The sequence below is a fragment of the Chiloscyllium plagiosum genome, unplaced genomic scaffold, assembly GCF_037043375.1.
Source record: "Chiloscyllium plagiosum isolate Xiang-an unplaced genomic scaffold, Cpla_swu_hap1 HiC_scaffold_4, whole genome shotgun sequence".
In the NCBI taxonomy this organism is placed as follows: Eukaryota; Metazoa; Chordata; class Chondrichthyes; order Orectolobiformes; family Hemiscylliidae; genus Chiloscyllium; species Chiloscyllium plagiosum.
The window spans coordinates 36,294,297-36,307,857 of record NW_028270142.1 but is presented as its reverse complement, the minus strand read 5'-3'; the positions used below and the strand labels follow the sequence as shown (position 1 = coordinate 36,307,857).

General features: G+C 39.7%; 1 protein-coding gene across 1 annotated transcript in view; it reads right to left on the bottom strand.

The window, feature by feature from the left end:
* Window positions 1-13,561, bottom strand: part of itga9 (integrin, alpha 9) — a 389,627-nt gene that overhangs the window by 40,017 nt on the left and 336,049 nt on the right. The window contains exons 25-26 of the mRNA XM_043688825.2: window positions 5,402-5,521; window positions 3,108-3,209 (exon numbers count right to left, since the gene is read on the bottom strand). Of these exons, the coding sequence (XP_043544760.2) occupies window positions 3,108-3,209; window positions 5,402-5,521 (222 nt within the window). The remainder of the gene's footprint in view (window positions 1-3,107; window positions 3,210-5,401; window positions 5,522-13,561) is intronic.

The following is a 13,561-nucleotide window of genomic DNA, read 5'->3' as shown; positions in this document are numbered from 1 at the left end:
GTAAGTCAACATAAACATGCAACAAAGTACCAACTGAAAGTTGCCACAAACTCCTGTAATAACAACACAATCTGTATTTATCATTTAACTGCATGCAATTGTCATAAATTTCACGTTGTGAAGTTTATTTACAATTACTACTGATATTAATAGGTGATTTTTTTATGCTTCTACTTGTCATAATGCAGATAATAAATGACTAATAAACTTGAATCCACTTGAATCCACACAATATCCCGAAGTGTTTAATCAAACAAACATTTGACACTGATTCATAGATGAAATTAGTGCAGGTGTTCATATGCTTGCTTCTACCTGAAGAAAAAGGCAGAAATTGAAGAAAAAGGCAGAAATTTGGAAGGGCAAAGGGATTTAGGGACAGAATTTCAGAAATCAAGGTTTAAATGGTTGAAGTTACAACCAGCAATGGTGAAGCAAAACAACTGGAGGATATAAAACCCAGAGTTGGATAGCACATATGTCATAGGATTAAAAGGTTGAAACAGGTTATCGAGATGGGGATGGGCTGGTCAAATAGAATGTTGAGATTGGAGGTTCGATTCCAGCACTGTCAATGCAATCCACTTGATTACTTTCGACAATGTCAATGGCATTTCAGACTTACAAGTAGAGTTTATTTCATTCCATTTTCCTTGTATTTATTTGTCTTTTGCTGGAGAGTGCTCTTTAAGTTTGGCCAATTACTATAATTCTCAGCAATACTGTCCCATATACTCAGGGGGATTAGATTGTCTAATTTCAGGTAATGTCTTCACATCCACAGAATAATATTCAGGAATTTTTATATTAGTTATGACAAAAAGTATGGAATACATCATGTCACTGGTGAGTTCACAAATATGATGCATGACATTTTTTTTATGAAGGTTAAATTCAATTCAATTTTAAGCAGGTTGTACTTCCCTTGTAGAATTTTACTCTCTTTTGGGACCACATCAAACCTCAGACCATACTAAGTTTGCCAAGTTTCATCATTAGATTAGCTCACGGATGTCCTTGTAAGTCAGTGATACAACAGCTTCAAACCTAGAGTCCCCTTTCACTTTTGGAATCAATAGGCTTGTAAAAGGAGGCCGAACTCTTAAATTAATCCATGGAGATTGCTGTCCAAGGCTAGGAACTTATGTATCCATTTTCTAACACATAGAAACATGGAAAGAATGAATGACATAGAAGGAGACCATTTAGCCCATCACGGCTAGGCCAGCCAAAAAAAGACCTAGCTATTTTAATTTTGTCTTCACGCTCTGGCTCTCGAGCCATTTGGGGTGCTCCATCTCAAATGCACATCCAAGCATTATTTAAATGCAACAAATGTTTCTGCCTTATCCATCCCTTCAGGTAGTGAGTTTCAAATAGCCACATTGCTCTTTCAATCAAAGGGAAAGTGTCAGTCCTCATACAATTCCCATCTACTTCTTCTCATAATTAATTTATACCAATGCCTCCTGGTTATTTATTTCTCTGCTAATGGTAATAAGTTCTTTATACCCTTTGACCATCTTCACTTAGTAGCCTGGGCTACACTTCATCTGAGCGCAAATGAGTACTGCAGATGCTGGAGATTAGAGCCAAGAGTGTGGTGCTGGAAAAGCACAGCCTGTCAGGCAGCATCTGAGGAGCAGGAAATTCCTAATGAAGGGCTTTTGCCCGAAAAGCCGATATTCCTGCTCCTCGGATACTGCTTTACTGGCTGTGCTTTTCCAGCACCACACACTTGGCTCCACACTTCATCTGAGCCTAATGAATTATCCACTCTCAAGGATGCTAAACAACTTAAACTGCATCCCTCACTAAATTTAAACTACTCAATATGTCATATTCCTCCTCCTAAACCGCAATGTCTATTTTGCCCACTTCCTTTGTGAAAACAGATACATGGCATTCACTAAGAACCAGGTCAATGCTTGTGCTGCCATACCCAGGTTACCATTATTGCCTCTAACTGACCTGGCGCTTCCTTGGTTATCCTGCTGCTCATTTTCGACTGAGAAGGTGTATTTTTTTTTAATTGTACTATTTGGGCTTTTTGTAGGACTCAGTTCTTTCCTATGATACCTGCTTTTTTTAAACTTTAACCTACTCTATGCACATTTGGGCAAGCTGATAGTTGAGGAAGCACTCAATATTTAGGATTCCTGCCCATTTTACTTTATTGGAATATATGTGATCTGTATTTAGCTCCTCCCTGATTATCTTCCACTTCTTTGACACTGATTTACCTTCAAGTAACTTTTTCCAATCCAATTCTGCTTGACCACATTTCAGCTGCTTAAAATTGGATTTGCTTGAATTAAAAACCTTCACTCTTGGTCTTTGTCCTTTTTCTTAGAACTACTCTAAACCTAACTGAATTGTGGTCTACACTAAAATGTTTTTTACCAATAGCCCTAAACCTAACTGAATTGTGGTCTACACTAAAATGTTTCTTACCAATAACCCTAAACCTAACTGAATTGTGGTCTACACTAAAATGTTTTCTTACCAATAACCCTAAACCTAACTGAATTGTGGTCTACACTAAAATGTTTTCTTACCAATAACCCTAAACCTAACTGAATTGTGGTCTACACTAAAATGTTTTCTTACCAATAACCCTAAACCTAACTGCATTGTGGTCTATACTAAAATGTTTTCTTACCAATAGCCCTAAACCTAACTGAATTGTGGTCTACACTAAAATGTTTTATTACCAATAACCCTAAACCTAACTGAATTGTGGTCTACACTAAAATGTTTTCTTACCAATAACCCTAAACCTAACTGAATTGTGGTCTACACTAAAATGTTTTCTTACCAATAACCCTAAACCTAACTGAATTGTGGTCTACACTAAAATGTTTTCTTACCAATAACCCTAAACCTAACTAAATTGTGGTCTATACTAAAATGTTCTCTTATCAATAACCATTTCACCTATCCAGGTTCATTACCAAAAAGTAAGTCTAGAAATATGTCTTGATTTCAGCAATTAAAAATGTCCAGCCTTTCAGCTTCAGTACTACTTCAATGCACGTCCATAAATGTTTATTTCCTTTTTGTCTTATTTGTATTTGAATAACATTGATATATGAAGCAATACTCACAGTTGCATCTTCAGAAAGTCCTCCTGCTACCTCCACCATCCTCAAGTCTGACATTACCATTCCTTTTGCTCTGGTAACGAATTGGATAACTGAGGCACTGTCCTGTGGGGAAATGGTGAAGAAATCAAAAATAACAACTGCTACCTTCATCATTGATGCACGTTGTCACCAGAAAGTTACAGATATTTTAGCAGCCCAAGCAAGAGAAAAATCACGAGTTTGCTCTGTAACACGATTACGGCAAGCGGATAAAGTCCATACAGAATTAATAAAACAAAAACAAGCTGCTCGATCCTTCATGTATGCACCAGCTCTCCACTTTGGTGATTCAGGTGAAGCTATTCTCTGGTCTTCTCCCTGACATTTCACACAATCTTCCTGTGTGTAGCTAACAGTCTAATCCGTTTTTGAATTCTTGGACTTAATTTGACTCCATCTCACTTAGGCAGTGTGTTCCACACATTCAACAAACCGTGTGAACATTTTTCTTTTCTCATGTCATTTTTGCTTCTTTTACTAATTACTTAAATCTGAACCCTGTTATTCTCTATAAATAGGAAACAACAAGTGGGGCCCTACCAACTCTATTCAGACCCCTCATGATTTTTAATACCTCCACCAAATCTCCTCTTACTTTTCTTTTACCAATCTACCTTCATAAGTGAACTTCTTCATCCTTGGAACCATAGTCATGAATCTCTTCTTTCCTGACACTTCTTAAAGTGTGACACCCAGAACTGACACCAATACTCTAGCAGAGGCCAAACTAAAATAATGTTGTATACAAGTTCAACGTGACCTCCATGCTTTTTATTTTATGCCCCTAATGATAATGCAAAGGATACTGTAAGCTTTATTAGGAGAAAGTGAGGACTGCAGATGCTGGAGACCAGAGCTGAAAATGTGTTTCTGGAAAAGCGCAGCAGTTTTTTGATTCCTGAAGAAGGGCTCATGCCCGAAACGTCGATTCTCCTGCTCCTTGGATGCTGCCTGACCTGCTGCGCTTTTCCAGCAACACATTTTCAGCTGTAAGCTTTATTAACTAACTTCTGTTGCCCTCCCACATTCAAAGACTTGTGCACATATTCACTAATGTCTCTGCTTAGATTTGTACCCTTTATTTTTATTGTCTCTTCAAATTCTTTCAACCAAAATGAATCACCTCACATTTCTCTGCATTAAACTTCATCGGTCATCTGACTATCTATTGCACCAACTTGTCTATTGCCTTTTGAAGTTCATCACTATCTTCCTCACAGTTTACAATGGTTTCAACGTCTGTGTTACCTGCAAATTTAAAATATCACACTCTACACCAAAGTCTAGGTCATTAATATATATGTCAGTAAAAGTAAGGGTCCTAACACTAACACCTGGGACACTCAACACCACAAATCTTCCTCTAGACCATAAACATCCATTTGCCATTGCTGTTGTGTCACTCAGCTAAGTTCAAATCCATGTTGGTACTATCTCTTTTATTTCATGATCTATAACTTTGCTCACAAGTTCATGTGCATCACTTCAGCAGCATTGGCCATATCAATCTTCTTTCTTCCCTCTTTGAAAAACACAAACAAGTTAGTTAAAAATGACTTTCCATGAAGGTGGTGGCTATTTCCTTAATTAATCTGCACTTGTCCATGTGACTATTAACTTTGCCTTAGATTACTATTCCTTGAAGATTCCCCGCTGCTGAATTTTAACGTTATTTGCTGGTTCCTTATTAATCAGAGAGATGGAAAGTAGTTCTAGATGAGAATAGGATTGCTCTGTGCAATAGTATAATTTTGGGCTTCAAGACCATCATCAGATGGGATGAAAATTGTCATAAAAATCCAAAGTGATATAGTTCGGACATGTGGATGCACCATTTTACCTTTAACTCGTCCATAATTTAGAACCAATAAGCAATAAGTTACAGCCTGACTCCAAATAGGCGATAAGGACAACCCGGGATGGGAAATGGAAATGTTGCAGTGTTACATTTACAGAAGATATCTGAAGAGGTGATGGGGGAGTGTTGGGGGGTGGTTAGACACATTGTTAGGCAGACCAAAGGGAACTTTTCTCAACACAAAACTCACGTTGCTACAAAATGAGGAGAGCTTAATAATAGTGTTGAGTGTCAAAATGAAAATGTACTGTGCTCCCCAGCACAATACAACTCAGGACTGCTGGCTGACTTGTTAAAATTTAAAATAAAGCATTATATACCTCAAAAGCCATGTTTCTGAAAGGACAGAGTCTTATTCTGTATACCTGGGGGGAGAAAAGAAATGATTTGTACTCACCCTTTTCAATATTTCAGTATTGAGTAGTAAATGTACATAGATATTCCTCGTTTCTTCCTTTGCTATGGAGGTAAGTTGACAGTTGATGATTGAACAGGGTCGTCCAGGCCTATCGCAATCCTAAAAGAATTGGCAAGCCAAACAAAAATAAACTTAACATTCTTTAATTACACAACTGATTTAACAAATTATCCAACATAGCATTGTCCAGAAACGGTGCAAGAACTTTTTCTCACTTTCTTGAATGGTGATCCATAGCGAACTGTGGTGAGAATAATGAAAGAACTACAAACCATGGACACCAACATGGATGCCTGATCCTCCAATCCATGCTATCAGTCATGCTAGGAGCAAAGTCTGGCAACTTCAGGGATTAGATGAAATGAGATACAGATAAGCATGTCAGCAATTGGATTCTGTACATCTGCCTTACATTTTACAGATAAATACTTGGCTTGAACCTTCTGAAGACTAAGCAAATTAAGAAATTATACCCACCAGTTAAGCAACAGCACAGAAACAGATGATACAGTCATAAAACATATGCAAAACAGATAATTTTGTGATAAAATGGATATTTGCAGAATTGCAGACTGCAAGCTACATTTTTTAGGATGTGCTTTTTGAAAGCATCACTTCCCACTGGCAGAACCAGTTCTCAAAATCATATATCTAATAGTATTCAACTTCTATAGTCAGCATGGTTTTGTGAAGGGCAGGTCGTACAGTCAGCATTGTTTTGTGAAGGGCAGGTCGTGCCTCACAAACCTTATTGAATTCTTTGAGAAGGTGACTAAGGAGGTGGACGAGGGGAAAGCAGTAGATGTGGTGTATATGGATTTTAGTAAGGCGTTTGATAAGGTTCCCCATGGTAGACTACTGCAAAAAATACGGAGGTATGGCATTGAGGGTGAGTTGGAGGTTTGGATTAGGAGTTGGCTGGCTGGAAGAAGACAGAGGGTAGTAGTTGATGGCAAAGGTTCATCTTGGAGTGCCGTCACTAGCGGTGTTCCGCAAGGATCTGTTTTGGGACCATTGTTGTTTGTCATTTTTATAAATGACCTGGAGGAGGGGTTAGAAGGTTGGGTGAGTAAGTTTGCGGATGATACGAAAGTCGGAGGAGTTGTAGACAGTGAGGAAGGATGTGGCAGGTTACAGCGGGATATAGATAAGCTGCAGAACTAAGCAGGAAGGTGGCAAATGGAGTTCAATGTAGCTAACTGTGAGGTGATTCACTTTGGTAAGGGTAATAAAAAGATGGGGTACTGGGCTAACGGTCGGATACTTGGTAGTGTGGAGGAGCAGAGGGATCTTGGTGTCCATGTACACAAATCTTTGAAAGTTGCCACCCAGGTAAATAGTGCGGTGAAGAAGGCATATGGCGTACTGGCTTTTATTGGTAGAGGAATTGAGTTCCGGAGTACTGAGGTCATGTTGCAGTTGTATAAGACTCTGGTGCGGCCACATCTGGAGTATTGTGTGCAGTTTTGGTCGCCATACTATAGGAAGGATGTGGAGGCACTGGAACGGGTGCAGAGGAGGTTTACCAGGATGTTGCCTGGTATGGTAGAAAGATCGTATGAGGAAAGGCTGAGGCACTTGGGTTGTTTTTATTGGAGAAAAGAAGGTTTAGGGGTGACTTGATAGAGGTGTATAAGATGATTAGGGGTTTAGATAGGGTCGACAGTGAGAATCTTTTTCCACGTATGGAGTCAGCTATTACAAGGGGGCATAGCTTTAAATTAAGGGGGGGTAGGTATAGGACAGATGTTAGGGGTAGGTTCTTTACTCAGCGAGTCGTGAGTTCATGGAATGCCCTGCCAGTAGCAGTGGTGGACTCTCCCTCATTATGGGCATTTAAGCGGGCATTGGATAGGCATATGGAGGATAGTGGGCTAGTGTAGGTTAGGTGGGCTTGGATCGGCGCAACATCGAGGGCCGAAGGGCCTGTACTGCGCTGTATTCTTCTATGTTCTATGGGTCTAAATCACTGGTTGGAGAAGTGTCGAATTTTGCTCACCACAATTTGGAATGAATGTCAAGATCTTGGAGAAACTTTTGATTTATAACAGTGGCAACAAGAATGAGGCATCTTGAGACTGGAGAGCTAGAATTTTCTCCTTAGATGAAAAAGGTTCAGGGATGATTTGACAAGTATTCAAAATTGAAGGATTCTGAAAGAGGATTAGGGAGAGTTGGTTCACCGAAGGGAGGGTCAGTAACTTATTTTGGCATTAGCATGAGTGTAGGTTGGCTCAATTGTTTCCTGAGAGGAGCAGGTTGTACTATGATGAAAAGCTGATTAAATTGTGTCTGTATTGTGGAATTCAGAAGAGTAATTGAATTAGAGATTCTTAAGAGGTATGACTGGATAAACATTGAGAAGTTGTTCGGCTGGTTGGGGAATCTAAAACATTGGGCCAGACTTTGCATCACTTTGAACTGACAAGAGGAAAAATCTCTTCATTGAAAGAGCTGTGGATCTTTAGAATTCTCTTTCTCCATGAGATTATAAATGTGCCGTCATTAAAGCTGACATAAGTAAGGATGAATTTTACTGGAAATCAGCTAAGTGTCAATTTTGGCGAGTCTCATGGAGGGTTTTACTTAGAGTCATAGAGATGTACATCATGGAAACAGACCCTTCGGTCCAACCCGTCCATGCTGACCAGATATCCCAACCTAATCTAGTCCCACCTGCCAGCACCTGGCCCATATCCCTCCAAACCCTTCCTATTCATATACCCATCCAAATGCCTCTTAAATGTTGAAATTGTACCAGCCTCCACCACTTCCTCTGGCAGCTCATTCCATACACATACCACTACCCTCTGTGTGAAAAAGTTGCCCTGTAGGTCTCGTTTATATCTTTCCCCTCTCACCCTAAACCTATGCCCTGTAGTTCTGGACTCCCCGACTCCAGGGAAAAGACTTTGCCTATTTACCCTATCCATGCCCTTCATAATTTTGTAAACCTCTATAAGGTCACCCCTCAGACTCCAACGCTCCAAGGGAAACAGCCCCAGCCTGTTCAGCCTCTCCCTATAGCTCAAATCCTCCAACCCTGGCAACATCCTTGTAAATCTTTTCTGAACCCTTTCAAGTTTCACAAGCAGGATTTCTCACATAGACTTCCCAAACTTAGTATGCATTAGCCCCCAGTGACATACTGTGTCCTCCCTCTCACCACAGCTTCAACTACTCAGCACTGCTGGGATCCCATCAGATACCTGGTGCTGGCAATGTCTTGGAAACCTAACAGTGTGCTTGGTCAAGTGCTGGCAGGTATGGTTTCTGTCGATTTCCCCTGGAGAGAGGAAATGTGGAACTCAACTTTGCCGACAGGGACTTGGACAACCTGGTGAATAGTTAGTATTCATACAGCATGCATGAAGATATTGTTGACTGGTGACATCCTAAGATGGAGGTCGAGAGGTTGAAGGGCAAGCTTGAGCCACCAAACAACTGCTCTGACTTTCAGGTTAGGAATTGTCGCTATCTAGTTTCTATCTGGTGGGTGGGAGAGAGAGAAAAAGAAGAGAAGGAAAAGTCAATGAAGCAAAACTAACTAATAACAGGATGCTATTATGAACAAATAGGCTTATTTTCACTCACTTGCAAGAATCGCTTCTCATCATTTGGTTGAAAAGAGTGATGCGGAATGGAATAGGAGGCAAAGAGCAGCAATAGCAGAGCAGGTTCAAACAGCCTTGTGGCTGACCCTGCACTTATTTCCAGTACCAAAAAGTCAGTAGAGAAAGGAGATTCTCGCTTTATTCATAAACTTGTTATATTCTGAAATGCTTGCCTAAAAACGTGGTGAAAGAAGATGCAACCATGAGAAAATTGAACTTCTACTAAGCGGAAAACGTTTCAGAGCAGTGGGAAAGAACTAGATTAAATTGCTGCTCTTTCAGAAAGCGAGCACAAGAATAATGGTCTGAATGCTCTGTTGTTCTTTATGGATCAATGACATCATTACAACAGGGTCTCATGAATGCATTTACTAATTTTCCTTTAGAAGCAGTGAACTCTCCTTTTTGTATTACTTTACACAAAATGACAGGAATAAGGTGATAATATCTTGGATGAAAACATTGATAAGCCACTTGCTTTCACAAAAGACAAAATCACCCTCCAACACAAATCACAAGAATGAGATATGTAACTAAGTTGTAGTGGACCTTATGAATGCAATAGACTGCTTTATTTCTGATAATATAGTCATATTTTATGAATTAGTGTATACATATATAAGCAATTGACAACTTTCCTTGCAATTTAATATAATATGATTAGTCCATGTCAGTTTTGGTCAATGGTAACCAGAAAGTTCATAGTAGGGGACTTCAGTGATGGTAATGCCATTGAATGTCAATGGGTGATGGTTAGATTCTCTCTTATTAATGGTGGTCAGTGCCTCGCACTTGGGTGGCACAATGTTCCTTATGAATTGTCAGCCCAAGCCTAGATATTGTCCAGGTCTGGCTCCATCTGGACATGAACTACTTCAGCATCTGATGAGTTGTGAATGAAGCTGAACATTGTGCAGTCCTCCTTCTGACCTTTTAATGGTGGCGTGGAGAGGTCATTGATTAAAGCACAGCTGAAGATGGTTGTATCTAGGACTCAACCCAACAGAATTCCTAACCTCAAACAACCATAAGCATCTACCTTTGCGCTCAGTATGGCTCCAACCAGCGGAGACTGTTCCCTTTGATCATCATTAATTCCACTTTTGCTAGAGCCCCTTAATGTTGAAACTTTATTGCTGGAACAACACAGCAGGTCAGGCAGCATCCAGGGAACAGGAGATTCGACGTTTCGGGCACAGGCCCTTCTTCAGGCCCCTTAATGCCACACTTGGTCAATGAGGCCTTGATATCAAATGCAGTAACACTCACCTCACAAGTCACAGATGACTCAAACCTACCAAGGTGTTAGATACAGGGATTCTGGTCTAAGTAGTATCTGAGTTGTGTCTTTGGAAACCGTACCAGGAACAGTATCTTTGGTACTGTATTAAAGCTGGGTTTTTTTCAATTTATAAAGTTGTTTTCAGGCTAATGGGATAATAATTTTACTGCCAGTTTAAAATCTTTGAATTTGCATTATTATTTTCAACTATTCTATTTTTTTCATCATTTCTTTTGTATTAAACTTCCCATTTCATTATTAAAGCAAAAATCTGCTGCATGGCTTGATTAGAGAGAGAACACTTCATTAAAAGTAAGCCAGATAAAATCATAGTCTATCAAACAAGGTTCCTATCTAAGTTCTGGCTTGTCTGATAATAACATTAAGCAGAGAATCAGATTTGTATTATTTTAACAAATGATAGGCTCTCCATTGAGTAGCAGAGTTTTGGTTGATGGGATACTAACGCCTGGATTTTCACTGTGATGGTGAACCTCCCCATCATGTCAAAAATGGTGGAGCATGACTCTTCTCAATTTCTTGGGGTAGGGGACCTTTCATTCATGTATTTCCTAAAGGCAGTTGGTCATTTATATCAGAATCTGTCTCCAATCGAGTTGGATGGCTGTAGCGTAGCAGTGTGCAAACCCGAGAAGTGGTTTTGTACTTTGAGCATTTCTTCCAATAGCCAGAGTATGTCTTTGGAGAGATATGGCCTTGGGATATCTTTGGCGGGAGTATGTAGGCCATATTTGGGTGTGAGGAAGGATAAGGTGCCTTTGAAATTGTTATTATGTGAATGTGCACAAAAAAGTGTATATATTAATTAATTGTCAAGCGTATTGAAACTAATCAATTAACCTACCAAAAGTAACTCAGTATCAAAGCAATTGTCAAGAGGACCTAGCAAAAGGCCTGGAAAAAACTGTTTTGAGGAACTGTCAACAGAACCTACCAAAGGAAGTCCTTTAGGCCTTAATGTCCCTTATGTATTTGGGAAAAAAGGGAGTGTTTCAAAAATCATTCCTTATTATTTCACTCAGTCTGTTGACATCAGCCAGAGAAATTGCCTTAATGGGTTTGTTCTGCATGACTGATTTCATAACCTTCCATTATTATAGTAGGATGCCTGCTCTTTCACTGTTTGATTGAACACAGCAAGTGATTATAGATTCTTTGAAGTGGGACTATGAATTCTAAATTGCTTGTTGTTATAAGGGACTTGTACTTGAATGATATTTATAAGGATTTATTTGGTTGAGAATTGTAAAAGTAATCATTTTTCTTACGTAGGAAATGCTTTGTTTTAATATAGAAAAGTCTACAATAGACTTTTAAACTTTATTTCATCGCTGTATACATGCTGAGGTCTGTCTGTGGTGGATACAGGGTGAATTGGCATGAAGGTCTAATTACCAAAGGTGGTGGTAATGGGTCATGAATCACCATAGGGGTTTTAAAGGGCCATGGGAGAGGTGGGTAGAGAAACATAGGTTTGCATGGAAGATATAAGGAATTATAAGGTAGTTGTAGGGAATAATGTGAAATCAAGTTTCATGATGTGGCATGAGGTATGTGTCAGGAGCATAAGCATTGCATGAGTGTTCTGTGCTTTACTCTTCCTTTTTACAACTTTGACACAATGCTAGAGCTATTCATTACTTCTGTAAGAGGCAGATTGGCATAGTGGTTAGAACTGCTCTCCTATAGCACCAGAGGCTCGGGGTTTCATTCTAACCTCAGGCGGCTGTTTCTGTTGAGTGTGCACATTCTCCCTGTGTCTGCATGGATTTCTGCTGGATAATCTGGTTTCCACCCACAGTCCGAAAGATGTGCAGGTTGGATGGATTGGCCATGTTAAATTGCCCCATGGTGTCCAGGGACGAGCAGATTAGGTGGATTGGCTGAGGTTATGGAGACGGGCAGGGCATGGTCTGGATGGGATGCTCTTCAGAGCATTGGTGCAGTCCCAACAGGCCAATTAGCCTCAATCTGCATGGTAGGAGTTCTATTATTCTAGGGTCACCCAGCCTTCCTGGATCTAAATCTGATGATTGGGCAGGCACTTTTAAACGTCAGGTTCCCAGAGCCTGGAATCTTCCTGACTCTGTACACTCTATTCATGGCAAGAATGCAAATTGTTGAACATGTTTGTATTTGTGAGGCAGACATTATAAAGACACTATTCTTAGTTAATATGAACACTTCACAATTTGCCAACCAATGTTGGGGTGCATCATATTGGTGGCTTGTGGATCAACTTGTTGCTAAGATTACAGAGGCACAGCTCAAAGTCAACACAGAGATTTTTTTATCTCCTCCCTCTCATTGTTATTCACTCTGAAGAGCAGTTGGCAACCCTGTACTATCCTCATGAAGATAAGAATTCTTTACATGCAAGACAAACTAACGAATGCCTGAATTGTTAGTCTTGGTTTCCAGTGTCTCTGAATAGGGATACAGATCAGACAATCGAGACTCAGCCATTGCTATCAAATGAGACTCATCTATCAGTATGGAGTCACACCAAACAGGAGTACAGTGGATCAAGTGAGAACCATCTATCAACGTGGAGTTGAGGCAGTCTAAGTTGCAATGGCAACACAGACATTTTCTATGCATGCTGTGGCCTGGAGCTGGAGATAATGATAGTAAAAGCTCCAATTTCTTTCTAGCATATGACTGGACAGGGATCTTCCCCACTTTCACTGCTTGTCATTGGCATTTGTTAGAAGCACGTAGAAATCTATCTTCAACTTGTTTGGTAACATTATAAATGCATTTAACTTGATTTTCAGATCCTGAATTGGATATGAATGTAGAGTTTTTGGGTCAGGAACAGGAACATTGCCACTAGGACACAAGGCTTTCTTTTCTACATGCAGGGTCCTTTCAGGGAGCAGATCACCAGTGAGGCAATAACTGAACTTCTAACATTACTTGCCACATCAAATTCAGATATAGTCAGTGAGAACAAGAAAAGTTGTAGGGGACAGAGGAAAAGAAAATCAAGCTGTTGTTTCTTTTTAATACCCCAGGCATATCTTATCCTCTGTCATAATTAGTGCATGATGCAATGCAGCCATTTGAGTGACACTTTATGCAAAAATTCACGTTCATTTTTTTTACTAACTTACTACTAACTTTGTGGTTCATCCTTTTTATTATTCTATCTGATGGACAAACTAAATTTTCTGTATCCTATTCCATTACCTCAAATGAGAACCCATGTTACATATTATT